Here is a 20,522-nt window from a genome sequence, read left to right as displayed (position 1 = left end):
AATGAATAAGTAAGTTAAGTATTTAAATTGGCACTAAGGCAAAGAGTACACAAGATCCCTACATTATTTTTGTGATTTTTTAAAAATTCTGTAATTACTTCAAATTAAATAGTCAAAACATGGAGATAAATAGTTGTTAAAACTAAACTATGAATGATTTGTATTCTTTGTATTTTTCATTATTAACTTCAGTGAACATATTTCACTGTTATATATGAAATAACATTTATTTTTAAATAAAGAAAAAATTACCATCAAAATGCAAGTACTGTGAGAAAATTGGGTACTTCATCATAATTACACTTAAGATTATCATTTGCATATGTATTTGTTAACATGTATCACACTCCTTCAAAACTGAAAGAATAGACAAACACTTTGGAAGGCAGCTATGCTCAATGATGCACCACCAATGCCACCCAGCCAAACACTCTGGGAACCCTGAAATCAACAGAGTACATGGGGACAGCCTGTACAGTCACTGTACAGATCTAAGCTCTAATTGTTGGTTTAGTAACTGTGTGCCCCTATACATAGCTCAAACTCACTCTCTCAATCTATCCCGAGTACTTCACAGACTTCTTTTGTTGCTGAAATAAACAAATGTTGACGAAACCACTTAGTAGATGGTCACATAGCAAAGTGGTTCTGAATTTATACCCTGTATCAGACTCTGTGGTATCAACTTTTCCCACCTCCTGACTGTATGACCCAGAGCAAATTACTTAGCCTCTCTGCTTCAAATTTTTCTCATCTGTAAAACCAGGAGGATGATAATACCAATATCTACTTCAAAGGATTGTTATGAAGATTTATTTCTAAAAGCTTAGAAAAAAGATGGGTACACTGGTGTATCCATTTATTTCCAACTACTTGGGAGGCTGAAGCAGAAGAAGACAAGTCCAAGGCCAGCCTCAGCTACTTAATGAGACGCTGTCTCAAAATTTTTAAAAAAAGGGGGAGGCCTGGGGTAGGTAGTAGGAATGTAGCTCAGTGGTATAGCACTCTTGGATTCAATCCCCAGGGAGGAATCAAATGTTTCCATGGCATTTATTTCACAAAAAGGAATATACATCTTTACTAATTCAAACAAACTGAACATCTGGTTTATAGTTCCATTTATGTTAATAAAAAGTTAAGTTCTATAATATACTAAATGAAATTCAAAGTAATGAAAGAACATAACAAAATTCTCATTGAAGTGCACTTTAAACTTATGTTTGATCAACAAATATATGAAAAAATGTTCAACATCTCTAGTAATTAGAGAAATGCAAATCAAAACTAAGATTTCATCTCATGCCAGTCATAATGGCAGTTATCAAGAATACAAACAATAAATGGTGGCGAGGATGTGGAGCATAAAACACACTCATACATTGCTGGTGGCACTGCAAATTGGTGCAACCAATCTGGAAAGCAGTATAGAGACCCCTTAGAAAACTTGGAATGGAACTACCATTTGACCCAGCTACCCCACTCCTTGATCTGTACCCAAAGGACTTAAAATCAGCATGCTGTAGTAACACAGCCACATCAATGTTTACAGCATCTCAATTCATAATAGCTAAACTGTGGAACCAACCTAGATGCCCTTCAATAGATAAATGGCTAAAGAAACTGTGGTATATATACACAATGGAATATTACTCAGCATTAAAAGATAATAAAATTATGACATTTGCAGGTAAATGGATGGAGTTAGAAAATATCACACTAAGCAAAGTAAGGCAATCCCAAAAAACCAAAGGCTGAATATTTTGTGGATGCTGATCCATAATGAGGGTGGAAGAGGCATGGGAAAATGGAGAAACTTTGGGCAAAGGGGAGGGAGGGGTAAAGAGGGACACGGAAGCAGAAAAGATAGTAGAATGAGATAAACATCATTAATCTACATGTATGACTGCACATATGGTGTGACACTACATCATGTACAACCAGAGAAATGAAAAGTTGTGCTGTAATAGTGTACAATGAATCAAAATGCATTCTGCTGTCACATATAACTAATTAAAATAAATAAATAAATAATTTTTTTTAAAAGAAACATCTTCAAAATTCAGGAAAATTCTCAGAATTCACAATATGTAATTCTCTTATTACACTGATAGTTTATGTTAGCTACAGTTTTAATTAACATTTTGTACCCACATTATTAAGTGAAAGAAACGCTTCTAGAGTTTATTTTTCTAGAACAATTTTTCAAGTTTTGCTGTTGTATAAAATGTGCTGAAGTACTTTTCATCTTTTGTAAACTACCAGAAAAATAATAACATATATCTCCTCTTTACATGTTAGAAATAGCCTATTCAGTACTTTGCTTTTTCGAGTTCTACAGCAATGTTCGAATCAAATTTTTAATTCAAAATTTAGTTTACTGTAGGTGTTTGGAACATTACAGACCTAAGAAATCATTAACCTCTGGTATAAATTCATATTTACTGCACATATACATAATTTAAGCAGTGGTTCCAGAATGGTCTAGCACTTGGTCTCCCAGTGGGGATCCAAGAAGAGAGCTATATTTTCCCTCATCTCCTCGGCTATAAATATAATAGGGTTCTCAAACCATAAGGGTAGGAGAATTATACATCTCTGTGTTCAACTCCTCTCTAAAAGGAGACACTATTTTTGCCACAGAAATTTTCACTTCTGATAAACTAGCTCAATATTACCCAGAGAGGTCTAAAGTCCTTTGCTAATTTTCTTTATTGGAAAAGCAAGAGAGCCAGGATCCAGTTTTTGTTATTAAAATTAGGTCAGCCAAACAAGCTGCTCTGGCCAATTTTCAGATGAGGTGGAGTTGAGATGAGAGGGCAAAACACATGAGTAATTCTCACCCCAAAACCCTCTGAGAATTTTTCACAAACTTAGTTTTTGGATAACATATAACACATTTACTTAGACTATTGTCATTTTACCTAGGCAACTGTAATGACTATTACGAAACATAATTTCTTTACATCAGTGACATGTTGTTGTAACCTACCTCAAATTCCGCATGTCTGTGAATATCCTCTGCTCTCTGCCTGCTCAGGATAAATTCCGCTTCATTTGCTACTCTTACTAGATGATCCTTCATTGTTTGGCTAAGCAACCTATAAGAGATAAATATTCTCAAATAAATACAGATGTATAAATAATTAGCCATGTCTCAAAAGTGGTACATTTTTATATTTGAAGAGAAAGGAATGTCTAACTTCCTCTTCTGATATTATACACATTTCAGTAACATTATTTCATGCTAAACAATTGAAGAATGTAACAGCAAAAGGTTATCATTGCAGCAAAAGCAATTATCTTCTACCAAACTACACATTCAACAGAAGCAACTAAAAAGTAAAGTGGATTTATATGTGATTATTTAATATTTTTAAAAGCAATGAAAAGTTACCACCTGCTATAGATTGGTTAAGTGATCCCCAAAGTTGAAGACTGTTAGCAGCTCACTGCACACTGCAAGGTGGTGAAACCTTTTTCATGTGGCCCTGGGGAACTTAGGGCATGCTTTGAAGGAGATATTGGGACCCTAGCCTCCTCTCTTTTTTTAGTTTGCAGCTGCCATGAGGCAAGCACCTTCTTCCACCACATACTCCCACCATGACATTCCACCTTACATGGCTCAAAAGGAACTAGAAAACCAACCATGAATTAAATTCCTATACTCATGAGTCAAAATAAACATTCCCCCTCTTATGATTTAGATATTAGATGTCCCTCAAAATCTTGCGAGATAATGCAAAAATACTTGGAGGTGAAATGACTGGGTTATGAGAGCCTTACCCTAATCACTGCATTAATCTGCTACTAGGGATTAGTTGGGTGGCAACTTTAGGCAAGTAGGGTATGGCTGGAGAGGAGGGTCACTAGGAGAATGGCTTTAGGATACATAGTTTATAAACTAAGCTTAGTCTTTCTCTCACTTCTGGTATCATGTCCTGAGTTGCTTTCATTCACCACACTTTTAACAAAAATATTCGGCCTCACCTCAGGCCTCAAGGAATGGAACTGGCCATCTATGTCCTGAGACTTCTGAAACCATGAGAGCCAAATCAACATTTCCTCCTCTGAAATTGTTCTTGTCAACTCTTTTGGCTGCAGCAGTGAAAACACTGATTAATATACCTCCTTATAAATTGATCCCTCAAGTATTCTTGTTAGAGTAATACAATGCTACAAAGGCAGTCAAGATTTAAGGAGTGAAGATTTCAAGAGAAGAAAGCACACAGAAAACATTCAGCATGAATTTCCTCACTGAAGTGTTTGCTCACCAGTAAGAACACAGAAGCTAAACAGAGCTGTCAGCAATTCTCAGAGCAAGGGAGACAAAAACATGTACATAGCCTAACAGAGTGGAGGGTTCTCAAAGATTATTAACCAAACTTTCACTAAAACTCCAGGTACACTCTTAAAAAACAGAAATAGAACAGGCCTCAAAACACTGAAACAAACTTTCAACAAACTTATCAGTGGCTTTTACCTAGATCAACTGGTAGCAAAAAAAAAAAAAAAAAAAAGCTAAGCAAAAATTTCAGTATGGGGAGAAAATAATGAAATTACTAACACAGGAGGGCCACAGCAAAACTCCAGGTATCCAAAGGACCTCAAGAGGGTTACAAGCTAGGAACAGGCAAACTGAAAATAAAGCAAAGTCTCACAAAGACTACAAGAATCCAGCCTTGAATCGATTCAGTACCTAATCCATAATAAAAAGAAAGACTTCCCTGGGGGCAAACAATAGCATACAGAGACTAGAGAATGAAACACACACACACACACACACACACACACACAAAAAAAAAAAACCTATGAAAATAAGAATAGCCAATTTAATAAACTCAGCCCAAGGAGAAAAATTAAATGAAAGCGAAATCAGTGATAATTAGGCTGACAAATGGCATGAAAATTAGAAAAAACAAATAAAGGAAATATATCTCTAAAAAGGTCTAATATATCTGGAATACAAGAAAGATAGTAGATATATAACTAAAAAAAATTATTTGAAAAGATGATAGCCACAATTTTTCCAAAACAGGAAAAAACACTGGACTATACGTTGATGGAATACTATAAATCACAAGTTAGACAGAAAAAGACTTGGGTATATAATAGTAAAATCACCAAAGGAAAAAATCACAAAACCAGCAAAGGGGAAGAGGTAAGTAGAAGAGGAAAAGACATCTCCTTGCCCTCAGAAAAAGCAATCAAAAGACTACCAACCAAGAAAAGCCTTGGACCGGATGGATATACAGCGGAGTTTTACAAAACCTTCAAAGAAGAATTAATACCAATACTTTTCAAGCTATTTCAAGAAATAGAAAAAGAAGAAGCTCTTCCAAATTCATTCTATGAGGGCAACATCACCCTGATCCCGAAACCAGACAAAGACACTTCAAAGAAAAAAAACTACAGACCAATATCTCTAATGAACTTAGATGCAAAAATTCTCAATAAAATCCTGGCGGATTGAATACAAAAGCATATCAAAAAAATTGTGCACCATGATCAAGTAGGATTCATCCCTGGGATGCAATGATGGTTCAATATACGGAAATCAATAAATGTTATTCATTCACCACATCAATAAACTTAGAGATAAGAAGCATATGATCATCTCGATAGATGCAGAAAAAGCATTCGACAAAGTACAGCATCCCTTTATGTTCAAAACATTAGAAAAACTAGGGATAAAAGGAACTTACCTCAACATTGTAAAAGCTATATATGCTAAGCCTCAGGCTAGCATCATTCTAAATGGAGAAAAACTGAAGGCATTCCCTCTAAAATCTGGAACTAGACAGGGATGCCCTCTCTCACCACTTCTATTCAATTTAGTTCTTGAAATACTAGCCAGAGCAATTAGACGAAAGAAATTAAAGGCATAAAAATAGAAAAAGAAGAACTTAAATTATCACTATTTGCAGATGATGACATGATTCTATTCCTAGCAGACCCAAAAGGGTCTACAAAGAAACTATTAGAGCTAATAAATGAATTCAGCAAAGTGGCAGGATATAAAATCAACATGCATAAATCAAAGGCATTTCTGGATATCAGCAACAAATCCTCTGAAATGGAAATGAGGACAATCATTCCATTCACAATATCCTCAAAAACAATAAAATACTTGGGAATCAACCTAACAAAAGAGGTGAAAGATTCATACAATGAAAACTACAGAACCCTAAAGAGAGAGATAGAAGAAGATCTTAGAAAATGAAAAAATGTACCCTGTTCATGGATAGGCAGAACTAACATCATCAAAATGGCGATATTACCCAAAGTTCTCTACAGTTTTAATGCGATGCCAATCAAAATCCCAACAGCATTTCTTGTAGAAATAGATAAAGCAATCATGAAATTCATATGGAAAAACAAAAGACCCAGAATAGCAAAAGCAATTCTAAGCAGGAAATGTGAATCTGGAGGTATAGCGATACCAGATTTCAAACTGTACTACAAAGCAATAGTAACAAAAACAGCGTGGTACTGGTACCAAAACAGGCAAGTGGACCAATGGTACAGAATAGAGGACACAGAGACCAATCCATAAAATTACAACTATCTTATATTTGATAAAGGGGCTAAAAGCATGCAATGGAGAAAGGATAGCATCTTCAACAAATGGTGCTGGGAAAACTGGAAATCCATATGCAACAAAATGAAGCTGAACCCCCTCCTCTCACCATGCACAAAAGTTAACTCAAAATGGATCAAGGACCTTGATATCAAATCAGAGACTCTGCATCTGATAGAAGAAAAAGTTGGCTCCGATCTACATATTGTGGGGTTGGGCTCCAAATTCCTTAATAGGACGCCCATAGCCCAAGAGTTAAAAACAAGAATAAACAAATGGGACTTACTCAAACTAAAAAGGTTTTTCTCAGCAAGAGAAACAATAAGAGAAGTAAATAGGGAGCCAACATCCTGGGAACAAATCTTTACTCCTCACATATCAGAGCCCTAATTTCCAGAATATACAAAGAACTCAAAAAATTAAACAATAAGATAACAAATAACCCAATCAACAAATGGGCCAAGGACCTGAACAGACACTTCTCAGAGGAGGACATACAACCAATCAATAAGTACATGAAAAAATGCTGACCATCTCTAGCAGTCAGAGAAATGCAAATCAAAACCACCCTAAGGTACCATCTCACTCCAGTAAGATTGGCAGCCATTATGAAGTCAAACAACAATAAAAGCTGGCGAGGATGTGGGCAAAAGGGTACACTTGTACATTGCTGGTGGGACTGCAAATTGGTGCGGCCAAAATGGAAAGCATTATGGAGATTCCTTGGAAAGCTGGGAATGGAACCACCATTTGACCCAGTTATGGCCCTTCTCGGACTATTCCCTGAGGACCTTAAAAGAGCGTAATACAGGGATACTGCCACATCAATGATCATAGCAGCACAATTCACAATAGCTAGACTGTGGAACCAACCTAGACGCCCTTCAATAGATGGATAAAAAAATGTAGCATTTATACACAATGGAGTATTACGCAGCACTAAAAAATGACAAAATCATGGAATTTGCAGGGAAATGGATGGCATTAGAGCAGATTATGCTAAGTGAAGCTAGCCAATCCTTAAAAAACAAATGCCAAATGTCTTCTTTGATTTAAGGAGAGCAACTAAGAACTGAGCAGGGAGGAAGAGCATGAGGAAAAGATTAACATTAAACAGAGACGAGTGGTGGGAGGGAAAGGGAGAGAGAAGAGAAATAGCATGGAAACGGAAGGAAACCCTCACAGTTATATGAAATCACATATAAGAGGTTGTGCAGGGAAAGGGGGGGGGACAAGAGAGAGAACTGAACAACAACAGATGAGGTAGAGAGGGAAGATGGGAAGGGAGGGGAGGGGGGATAGTAGTTGATAGGAAAGGCAGCAGAATACAACAGTCACTAGTATGGCATTATGTAAAAATGTGAATGTGTAACTGATGTGATTCTGCAATTTGTATTTGGGGTAAAAATGGGAGTTCATAACTCACTTGAATCAAATGTATGAAAGATGATATGTCATGAGCTTTGTAAGGTTTTGAACAACCAATAAAAAAATAAATAAATAAAATTTTCAACCAGAGAAAGTGGGTTTAGAAAGGGTTGGCTCATAAATTTATCATTCATTGCTGCACAGGCATGAACAGTCCCAAACTAGGGAGAAGGCAGCATCAGGTATGATCCTGGCTTCTGGCATTTCACAAGCCTCTATTCCAAATGAATTGCAAAATGACCTGTGATCCTAAAACATGTATTACTTTCTCTGTCAAAAATATATGGAGCCTCACTTTAGATAGGGCAAAGGGGAGGGAGGGAAAGGGGCAGTATGAAAAATAGTGGAATGGGATGGACATCATTTCCCTAAGTACATGTATGAAGACACGAATGGTGTGACTCTACTTTGTGGACAACCAGAGACATGAAAAAAATGTGCTCTATATGTGTACTATGAGTTGAAATGCATTCTGCTGTCATATATAAAAAATTAGAATAAATAAATAAAATTTTTTAAAAAGCAACAATAAGCAATGACCTCTGCAAGATGTTAAATGAAAACAGCAGCTAAGAATTCCAAACTCAAACAATCTTCCAATAATGAAAGGGAAATGATCCAGCACCTAACACAGTAAAGATTCTTCTTATTAATTCCTCTTATGTGGCCAAAAGCCTGGGCTTCCCCCACCACAGGCACACAAAAAACTTCAACTGCCATAAATCCCTTCCCAGAGAGTTTCACAACCCGGGAAGAATGGCTCCTAACACTGAAGATGGAAAGTTTGCACTGGAATAATTGCCTGAATAGTTATTGTCTAAAACTATTATTTCTCTGATCTGTTCTCTTAAGGGTCCATTTTTCTTTCCTGAAATTCTCTTTTTTTTTCCTCCTGTAACTAACTCTTCACCCACTTCCCTTCCCCTATTAAGTTGACACATAAGACACAAATTCTAATCACCTCTTTAAATCACATTTTTCTGTCAACTCCCACTTGGTCGCATTTAAAAAAAAAAAGTCAGATTTTCTCTTGGGAACTTGTCCTTTGTTAATTTAATTCACAGCCCTCTCAAATACTGAACTTAAGAGAGTAAAGAAAAAGTTTATCCTCACCAACAAAAGCAAAATAAGGAGATTTTATAACAAATGAAAGAGAATTTGCTGCTAGTCAATCTACACAAGAAAAATGTCAGACTGATACCACTCAAAGAAAAGTAATAGAAGCAATGGAAATGGCAAAATATGCTGACAAATCTCAAATACCAAACATTTATAACACTTATAATGATACTAAAATTAAAACATAATCTTAAAATACATAAAAATGGAACAGAAGGCAAGAGAAACCAAATAAAAGTTATAACTTTCTTGGATTATCCATGAATTGCTAAAAAAAGGACAATTCATAGGGCTAGGGTTGTGGTAGAGCACTTGCCTGGCATGTGTGAGGCCCTGGGTTCGATCCTCAGTACCACATATAAATAAACAAATAAAGTAAAAGAAAAAAAATTCACTGACAACTTAAAAAATATTTCAAAAAAGGACGATTCATATAAGACATCTCTAATATTCATGCTATCATCTCTAGGTAACTGCTAGAGGTAGCTAAAAGAATGAAAAATCAACAAGCAAATGGAAAAAAAATTGAGCATCAGAAAATCCATAGTTAGAAGGAAGGAAGAAAGAAAGAAAGGAAGGAAGGAAGGGAAGGAGGGAGGGAGGGGGAAAAAGAAAAAAAAAGAAGAGAAAAAGAAAGGAATACACAAAAGGTAGAATATGAAGAACATAATGAGAGGATGCATTTTACCCAATACATATAACAAGTAAACATTTCATAATAGAATTATTGTCATTTAGATTTTTTAAAAATATATGCTGCTTATAAGTGACAAAATTTCATAAATTTGCACAAACACTGAAAGTAAAATTTTAGAAAAGATGAATAATTAGACAACAAAAGAAAGTTAATGTATATTTAGTAATGCGAGAAAAGTGGGCTTTAGGGAAAAAAATCTTTGAAATAAAGACATCAAATTCCAAATGATAAAAGGATAAATGAACTAGAGACAGAAATTTAGAATTTTGAGATACTAAATTTACATTTTTCCCCAATATTAGGGCATACAACTAATTATTGAAAATATAAAGCTACAGAATATTTTCATAGCCTTTTTTTGTAGATTGACACAACACCTTCATTTTATTTATTTTATGTGATGCTGATTATTGAACCCAGTGCTTCACACATGATAAGCAAGTGCTCTACCACTGAGCTGCAAGTCCAAACCGAAAGCTACAGAATATTTTAACAGCACAGTAACATACCTGATCTGATTGATATATACATGTAGAACACAACATCCAAAAGTGAATAATAAACTATTTTCAGATAAACCCAAAACATACATAAAAGCAGGCAAAATGTGAGGCTACAAAGTGATCTGTAACACACAGAGTATGTCTTTTGATATAGCAGAATAAAACTGGAAAGAAATAAGAGCATACAAAATACTCCAAGCAAAGAAGCTCTAAAATAGTGACCAATATTCCAAACCTCCCAGTAGCCAAAGCCAAATATAATCCCTTCCTTTGCATGTGGAAAGGAGTTGTTTGTCTTTATAGCAAGAACATCTGAAAACAGTGAATGGATGATACCATTCTTCAATAAATACTACAGAGTAACCGCCAGGTGCTAGCTGAATTTCTTGACTTTCTCTCCTGATGACTCAGCTTAAGATAGCTACCAGGGCTATGGGTATCCTAATGAGTGGTTCACATGGTGAGGAGGTCAAGCCCACAAACAATAGCCAACAAGGAACTGTGACTACCAGGAAGGAACTGAATACAGTCAACAACACAGGGGTGGAAAGTTCTGCTCCCACACTTATGTTGTTGACCACAGCTAAACTTATATACCCTGAATAAATACATTTAAAAAAAGGCAAAAACTTCCAATATAAATTATCTAACTAACTGAAGAAATAATAAATAAACAGCAAATGAAAATAAATTGAAAGTAAAATAACTAAAATGAGAGCAGAAATTGATTACTTGGAAAGTTAGAAGATAAAAATTAGTTCTTTGAAAAACTAATAAAATCCAATAAAATATGTAAACAATTAAAATTAATAAATAACTTAAGAAATGTCCCTAAAGTAAGTATATCAACTAGATTCTGTTGTTACCAATAAGTAAAATAACATAAGTACTATTTTGAAAAGCACTGAAAAGCAACCAAATATGTATGAAAGCTACCTTAAAAGGGTACTACAATTATATATATAAAACAAAAAGAGAGTTGTGAAAAATGAAAGAACACATGTTCATTAAAGGGAATGACTCAATATTGTGAAGATATCAATTATCCACTAAGTGATCTGTAGGTAATGAATTTCAATCAAAATTCCTTTATTACGGAATTTGATGAGTTGATTATAAAAATTATATGAAAATAAAAAGCTGAGACATCTTGAAAGAAAGGGATTAAGGAGGATGATAATAGTAACAATGCAGAATTTATATTGTAACATAGTAGGATTTATTATAAAAACAGAGTTAATTAAGACAGCGTGGAACTTGAGCAAAGACACATGAACAAACCAGTAGAACAGAAGAAAACAACCAGAGACAGACCTATATATATGTTCACCTGATTTATGACAAAGGTACTTCAGTAGTAAGCAACAGGAAGATGGTCATCTTCAATAACTGATCCTGGATCAGCCACCTGGTATTTATGTGCACAAAACTAACCTATCTCAAATGATACAAACAAATCAATTTCAAATCAATTATGGATAAGTCCTAAACAATCCCAGAAGCTTACCTAAGAAAGCTGCTTCATGATTTCATTAAAGATTTATTAAACAAAATAAAAATACACATACTACAAAGAAAAATAATGATAAACTGAAATATATTAAAACTGATAATATATTTACAAAACCCATCATTAGAATAATTAAAAGGAAAATATCAGAAATGAAGAATATACATGGAATAATAATATCCAACAAGAAACTATATCTTAAATATATACCTCTTAAAAATAAAGAAAAGGGAATGATCATAATTTTTAAAAATGGGGAAAATACAAAATAAGCATTTCAAAAAAGATTTCCAAATGGTGAATAACTTCATGGAAAGGAGCTCACTATTACTATTCATTAGAGAAATATAAATTGAAGCCATAAGATATACTAGACCCCATAAAAATGCCTATGTGAAAAAATTGAGATTATCAAGTATTGACAAATGTGAAGTGACATGAACTCTTCAAATAACAATAATGAATAAAATTTTCACAAAAATTATTTATTATTGCCAAATATTAGCAACTACCCAAATGTTGGTTAAGAATAAAATTGATTTTGTAAATGGAGAAATATTAATATAATAAAATTCTATATATGAATAAAAAAGAACCAATAAATAATTACTGTATGAATTGCCTTATATAAAGATTTAAAAATTTGCTGGGTGAAGCAGTACATGCCTGTGATCCCAGCAAATCAGAAGCTGAGGCAAAAGGACCACAAGCTTGAGGCCAGACTTAGCAAATTAGCAAAACTCTGAAAATGGAAAATAAAAAGGGCTGGGGATGTAGCTTAGGGATAAAGCACCCCTGAACTCCAACTCCAGTAGCAAAAAAAAAAAAAAAAAAATCATAAGAAATACACCAGATAAAATTTAAGAAATAAACCTTCAGTATTAGAAATCAAGAAACAGAGATGGTTAGCTCTGGTAATACTTAAGACCTTTCTATATAACAAGTAAGATGGATCACACAGAACTAAACCCTTCAATACAGTATTTTGGAGATATAAACAGATGATGCATTTTGATGAGTACTTTCATAACACCATTTAATTACAAAAATATGATTCATTTTATATAAACAGAAGGCTTCCAGAACGTATTTGCTATGTATAGGTCTTCTAAACTCCCTTCTTTTCAAGGAATTGGAAAGATAGGTTGGGTAGGATTAGGATTATTTTTACAACTAAATAGCAGGAGAATGGCTAAAATGGCACTAGAAAATGTACATGTCTGTGAGACCCAACAGTCATCAACAATGGCATGAACCGCTCCATAGGTCACTTGCTTCACTTTGTACCAAAGTTTGCAGCAAAAATATAAATAAAATAAATATAGACTTGGATCCAAAGCAATTAGATAACATACTATATGAACATATCCCCACAGTGTAGAAAGATACAGTATATAAGGGAATTTCACAATAACATTTTTGTAAAAGTGAAAAATTTAAAGAAACAAAATAGAGAATTATACAATGACAGATTCTTACAAATTTCAACAAAAAATGCTATAAGATACATACGAAGGAAAAGGAAACTTGAAAATATCATTTATGAGTCTTAGGAAAATATGAAAAAAAAATACACCAAATTGCCAATTACCTAGAAGAGAGGTCAGCATATTATAGCCTTTGGGCAAAATCTGGCTTGTCAAAATTTGATAGTAAAACTTTTTTGTTAATAAAGTTTTACCAGAATACAACCGTGACCATTCTGTTAAGTATTATCCATCAATGTTCTCAAGTCACGATACTACACTAAGGTGAGGAACTGTGACAGAGATCATATGTCCTACAAAGCATGGACTCCTATTCGGTCCTTTACATAAAAATGTGTGTGTGTGTGTGTGTGTGTGTGTGTGTGTGTGTGTGTGTGTGTGTGTAAAACTTAGCTAGAAAGTAGGGCATAAATCCTCTCTATATTTTTCTATTGTAAAACTTTAGAAAAAACGAAAATCTTTTTTAAAAAAACTTAATTCTATTAAACAGTACACATTTAGGCATTAGATAAAAAATATTTCTAGTGTAATTTTCAAACCTGCTAATGAATAACTTCCTGTGAGTCTACAGAGAAAGCCAAGGTTTTCAAGAAAGCAGATGTGAAATACTAGTTTGTGCTTCTTAGGTTCCCTCAGGAGGCCTTAAAACCACATCATGAATTTAACATCAATATATTGCCTCACAGCACTCAAACATTAATTGAATTGATTAATCAATGGCACACCACCTTCCCATTCCCCAATCAAGTAACCTCAAAATTATCCCAGTCTCCTCCCTCTTCTCTACCATATTCCTTCAAGCTGCAAAGCAATCAGCAAATCCTGACAATACTTCCTCTGTAGTATTTCCAGATTTAATTTATGCTATTTCACAACCAATGCCCTAAAAATCAAAGCTTCATGATTTCATCCACATTATAACTAACTCAATCTTCTAAATGATTACACTGATCTTTTAACATTTTTGTCCTTCTATCTTTTAAAACACAGTCAAACATCCTTTGTACAATCGTTACACTATACTGATGAGGCTAAGCATTGGAGAGAAGCTTTACTTACATTCTAGACCTCTGGTGAGTTATGGCCCCATGTGATCCCATCTCCTTCAGTTCAGTCTAGGTAAAATCTGATACTTGCTTCTAGCAAACAAAATATAATGAAGACAAGGGCATTGCTATTCCTCTATGAGTTTACTTTATATGGCAATGTAGTGACACCCCCTCCTCCACAGAAAACCTTAACTAAGCTTCTCCAGAAATCTTCACCATATTGATTTTTGGACTATCAGCAAAAGAGTCTCTACAAAAGAGTTCAGTATAGGTAAACTTCCTATTTTCCTGTTGTTCTATTTTACTTGGTCACTGGTCTGGAAGAAATCAGTACTCCGGCACTGAACACACCTTTACTTGCTTTTCATAAACATTTATCCAGTATAGTAGTTTGTGTAAGTCTGTTTTCAAATACAAAATGTGATTTTAAAAAAAAAGACAGCAGATAGTTCACTCTTCGCTTTGCTAAATCCTCCATCTTTGCACTACCTAGAAATTTTGTAGTAACTCTGGACTCAATTCTATGCTCTTTCCTCTATCCACATTATCTCATCTAGTCTTGTGACCTAAAATCTCACCCACATGTGCTACTCATTCCTAAGTTTATATCTCTAACCCAATGGCTTGGTCCCTGTGTTTCTAACTCATGTAACCAATTACACAACAGAAATCCATTTGCATACCCAATTGATATTTCAGAATTAATATTTCTTGATTTTTCCCTTTCCAATGCAGATAATTCTTCTCTCTTAATCAATACCTCTTTTTTTTTTTTCTGGCACAATAAATAGCACTTGAGTCCACTCAAGTAAACCCTAGGAATAATTCTTGATACTCTCATTCCCTTACCTCCAAATACAATTAATGAAAGCAAGCTCTGCCACTTTAACTCTTAAACATATCATGTATCTATTTCTGTCACCATTACTACCACATCTTTCTAAGGTACCATAACTGTTGCCTATACTATTTCCTTACTACCTTTATTGATTTGTCTGCTTCCACTCTTACCCTATACGGCGCTATCTTCTAAAAACATAAATCATGATGTTTAGAAAACTTGATATCAACATGCAAAAGAATTAGAGGGGTCCTTAATGCTATGGTTTGAATGTTTGTGCCCCTTCAAATTTCATGCTGAAACTCAATCTCCAGTGCAACAGTATTAAGAGATGGGGACTTTGGGTCATGAGGGCACTCTCCCTTGAACAGGATTAAAGCCCTCATAAGAGGAGCTTCACATAATGCTTGCTGCTTTTTGTCCTTCCAACTCCCACATTGTGCCACATGAGACACAAGATTCAAGGTGCCATTTTATAAAGCAGAGACCAGCCTTCACTAGACACTGAACCTGCCAACACCTAGATCTTAGACTTTCTAGCCTTTATGGCTGTGAGAAATATATTTCTATTATTACAAATTGTTCAGTCTAAGGCATTATGTCATCATGAACAGATTAAGAAACTTACCTTGTGCCATATGCAAAATTAACTCAAATTGGATCAAATAGGGCTAGGGAGGAAGCTCAGTGCTAGATTACAAGGCCTTGGTTCAATCTTCAGCACCACCCCAAAAATAAAGGATCAAAGGCTATAATTATAAAACCCTTTGAAGAAAACAGAGAAAAGCTTTATGTTCTTAGATTTGGCAATGATTTCTTGGATATAATACAAAAAGCACAAGCAACAAAAGGAAAAAAAAGAGATAAATTAGACTATATTAAAATTTAAAACCTCTGATCACCAAAGGACAAAACCAACACAACGAAAAACCCTCAGAATAAGAGAAAATATTTGCAAATTATATATTTGTTAAAGAGTTACTATTAAAAATACAAGACCAGGAACAGTTTCCCAGTTACTCAAGTAAGAGGCAGGAGAATAGCCTGGGCTTAATGAGTTTAAGGCCAGCCTGGGCAGTGTATTAAGACTGCATCAATTACATAAAGAACTTCTATAAGTCAACAGAAAAACAATCCATCTGAAAACTGGGCAAAGTATTTGAAAAGACATTTTCTAAAGAAGACATAAAAAGGGGTAATAAACACATGAAAAGATTCTCTAAAACATCATTAACTACTAGAGAAAGGCAAATCAAAACAGCAGTGAGATACCACCCCACCCTCATTAGAATAGTGAGTAGCACCTTCAAAAACAAAAACAATAAATAAATAAATTTAGAAAGGATGTGTAAAATTGGAACTACTCTGCACTGTTGGTGGAAGTATAAAATAGTGCAGCCACTAAGAAAAACAATGTCTGTTTCTTGAAAATTTAAAACTATATACTTTGAGTTGAAGCAATCAGTCTGGACACATACCCCAAATTAAGTGCAGGAACACAAGGAAATATACATATGTTCACAGTAGCATTATTCATAGTAGCCAAAGTGAAACCGACTCAAGTGTCCATCACACACAAATAAGTAAATATGGTATATACACGTGGTCCCTGATTTGTTTTACTTCATGATGGTGTAAAAGTGACATACTTTCAGTAGAAAGCACAGACTTTTGATTTTGATCTTTTCCCAGGCAAGCAATATGAAGGAAGATACTCTCTAGTGATATTGGGCAGTGGCCTTAATGAGCAGCAGAGAGTCAAAGCTCATCAGCCACACTATCACAAGAGTAAATGATAAACATACTCTATAGTATACTATGTTGCTAGATATTAAAGGGATTTTTGATGACAATATCTCTCCATTTATAATCATAAATCAAGAAGCATCTCTATGTACAATACGTTAATCCAGTCTTAAAAAATATGACACAGGCCCCAACATGGATGAATTTATGAGATCATAATGCTTAGTGAAATAGGACAGACACCAAGAGAAATATACTGTATGATCCCACTCATATCTAGAGTGTCATATTCATACAGACAGAAAATTGAATGGTGGTTATGAGGGGGCTTGGAGAGGGAAGAATGGAGAGTTTTTGTTTAATGGGTTGAGTTCCCATTTTGCAAGATGAAGAGTTCTAGAGCCAGACATGATGGCATGTGCCTGTAATCCCAGTGACTTGGTAGGGGCAAGAGGATCACAAATTCATAGCCAGTCTCAACAACTCAGCAAGGCCCCCAAGCAACTTAGCAAGATCCTGTCTCAAAATGAAAAATAAAAACTGATGCCAATGGGGTCGGTGGTAAAGTGGCCCTGGGTTCAAACCCCAGTACTAAAAAAAGAAAGAAAAGAGAGTTCTAGACATGGACAACAATATAATCGTACCTAATAATGCCACTGAGCTGTGCACTTTAAAATGATTAAGATAGCTATGTTGAGCATATTTTACCATCTTTGGTTTATATAATTTTTAATTGTTGATGGACCTTTATTTTATTTATTTATATGCGGTGCTGAGAATTGAACCCAATGCTTCACACGTGCTAGGCAAGTGCCCTACAGCTGAGCCACAACCCCAGCCCATATTTTTCCATCTATTTAAAAATAATTTTTAAACAACATTAACATTAACTGTTAACATTAAAATTTTAAAAAACATAATTCACATCATGCCACTCCTCTGTTTAAAACTCTACAATGCATTCTTAATAAGATTAAATCTAAATTTCTTAGCACAGCATATATGATCTGAAAATTGAATACTTCACTGATGTTTCCAAGCCTTATTACTCTCTTCCGTGTTCATCTGTTTTAGTCATGCTGGCCTTCAATTTTTTTTTAGTAATACACAAATACTATTCTCTCCTAAGACCTTTATTCTTGCTTCCTCACCTCAAAATATTAAAGTCAAGTCTGTCTTCTCCAAAAATATTTTCTAATCATTCTGTATTGGCCTTTTGACACAGATTTTCTTCTCTTCACTCTCATAATATTACCTTATTTTAAAAATTAAATAACTATTTATTATTGTATTGTAAATGAGAATATGGAAGTGATATTCCCGAATACAAGCATTACTATTACTATCTGTGTTGTGTTATTTACTTGCTTATTATTTGTTCTCTCCTCTATGACAACAGTCTTAAATAGAGCTACATTTTCAGACTCCAAAATAATACTTATAACATGGTACACACTCAACAAATAGACTAAATGAGAGAAAAGAAGGTCATAAACAACCTTCCAATTTTTTTTAATCATTTCGTTACATACAAAACTTATTTAAACTTGAATTCAAACATCTTCCTCTTGAGGAATATAAATATCATTATTTTATGTCACTCATACCTAATACTTATTGTATACATAGCATATATTATACTTATTTATAAATTATTCTATAAAAGAGTTACTAGTATTCATTGTATGTTGTTTTCCCAACTGGTCAGGAAGTCACATCTTTCACTTTTTCTTCTTTAAACAATCACAGCAACTAAGAGGTACTGTTTGGATAGGCTATATTCAATCATTATTTATAGAAATACTTAGAACAAAAATACTCTTTAAGTATAAATTTAAATAAGCAATTAACAGTAAAACCCTATAGATTTTAGATTAGAATAAAAAGGAAAGTTAAGTTTGAAATATTTTTACTGAATAATACAAAATGATAACTATCTAACCTTATTCATTTAAAAGTATATTATAAAAATTGATTAGGAGATATATATTATTTACTAACAATACTTTCATAGAAAATGGAAAACATATATTTTCCTTCACATTTTACAAAATGGTTTTAAATCAGTATCTTAGAAGGTCCTGACTACATAACCTCTATTTTAGTTAGAAATATAATTTATCTTTCCATTAAGAAAAATATAAAAATGACCACACAAGTTAAACTAAGTCACTTACATAGTATTTTTGGGTTTTAGGGGTAGTTGTTTGGGTATGTTGTTATTGTTGTTTTATTCTTTTAAGGGGCCAATTTTCCTTGTCAACATGCTTACTTTCCTAATTATGAGGATTATACAGTTTTTTAGCAAGTACGATTTTATCTAACAATTGCACAAACTATTCCTTCAAACAAAAAATTAAAAGTAAACAAAGCTAAAGTTTTAATAAACAAGCTGTCTCATAATGTTGTGTTTACTATAAATAGATTAATTCTCTAAATACAGAGCACAAAATGGTTCACATATTTTAATATTAAGAAGAAAACCTACATATAATTTATGCCTACAGTGCAAGGAGGAATTAAAAAAAAAAACCGCTTGTGTCAGCCTTAGGAAACAAACAGCCCTATCAAGTGACCAACTGGAAAAGATTCACACTAGAGGTTCAATAAATAACAGTAATGATGACAACCATCTCCCATAACTACATTACAGCACATTGTCCACATCTGATTACACCGTGGGTAAGCACCTCCACACATTTTCACCAAGAGTTTTCCAATATTATTGCTGCTTCCTGGGCTTTCTGTGACCCCTGATAGAAGCAACTGTCAGATTTTCACTACTAAACATGACCATTGATGGGACAGCAAAGTTACCATGTTCCCAGACCCTAGTAAATGAGAATATGGAAGTAATATTCTTAAAGTGGTAATCTTCTTAACAGAAATTTCATTAGAATTAACCTCAGAGAATGGCCAAAAACCAAAACTGAGAAAAAAAAAATGCTAAAGATTTCTTTCTCCACTTGAGACTATCACCTCCATAAGTCAACATAATCTTTATTCTTATAGTGAAGCATTATTTCCTAACTCTCCATGTACCTGCCTGCTTTCTCACATACATTGTTTCTCTCCCATCCCTCTTTCAGCATATTAAATAATTCAATACCACAAAAATGTTTAAATTGATGTTTCGCTACTCCTTTTTCTGAGTTAAAGCTTTCATTAACAACTTTGAATAAGAGAGAAAAAGGCTTTAACGTTATAAAATATACAAGACTAAATTCTTGGAAAAAACAGGTTGGTGACCAACAAAGGATAATTTAAATTTTTTTTAAAGGGCTTCCCACACATTTAAGGCCCACACTGATCTTTCTCAGTTGAGATCTAGCCCACATACTATCCAATTCTGGAAAGCAATATCATTGATTAGGGCGACTACAGTGTATCCATATTCTTTACTATAAATAAAATAGAAATACCAATACTGTATAAAATTATTTCTTTCTGATAATGCAAGAGCTTAGTAATTTAATACAAATGTCAAATTGAATATGAATGTCACATAGCTGGATATCAACTTGTTTTTCCAAAGTTATTTTGCATAGTAACTCCTCCTTGAGCA

General features: G+C 34.0%; 1 protein-coding gene across 5 annotated transcripts in view; it reads right to left on the bottom strand.

Annotated features, from left to right (window-relative positions):
* Positions 1-20,522, bottom strand: part of Lrba (LPS responsive beige-like anchor protein) — a 648,575-nt gene that overhangs the window by 386,348 nt on the left and 241,705 nt on the right. For all 5 annotated transcript variants that reach the window (XM_040293201.2, XM_040293202.2, XM_040293204.2 and 2 more), the window contains exon 36: positions 2,990-3,098. In XM_040293201.2, coding sequence (XP_040149135.2) covers positions 2,990-3,098 — 109 coding nt within the window. The remainder of the gene's footprint in view (positions 1-2,989; positions 3,099-20,522) is intronic.

This window comes from Ictidomys tridecemlineatus, chromosome 9 (assembly GCF_052094955.1).
Source record: "Ictidomys tridecemlineatus isolate mIctTri1 chromosome 9, mIctTri1.hap1, whole genome shotgun sequence".
In the NCBI taxonomy this organism is placed as follows: domain Eukaryota; kingdom Metazoa; phylum Chordata; class Mammalia; order Rodentia; family Sciuridae; genus Ictidomys; species Ictidomys tridecemlineatus.
This window is presented reverse-complemented; position numbering and strand designations above follow the sequence as displayed.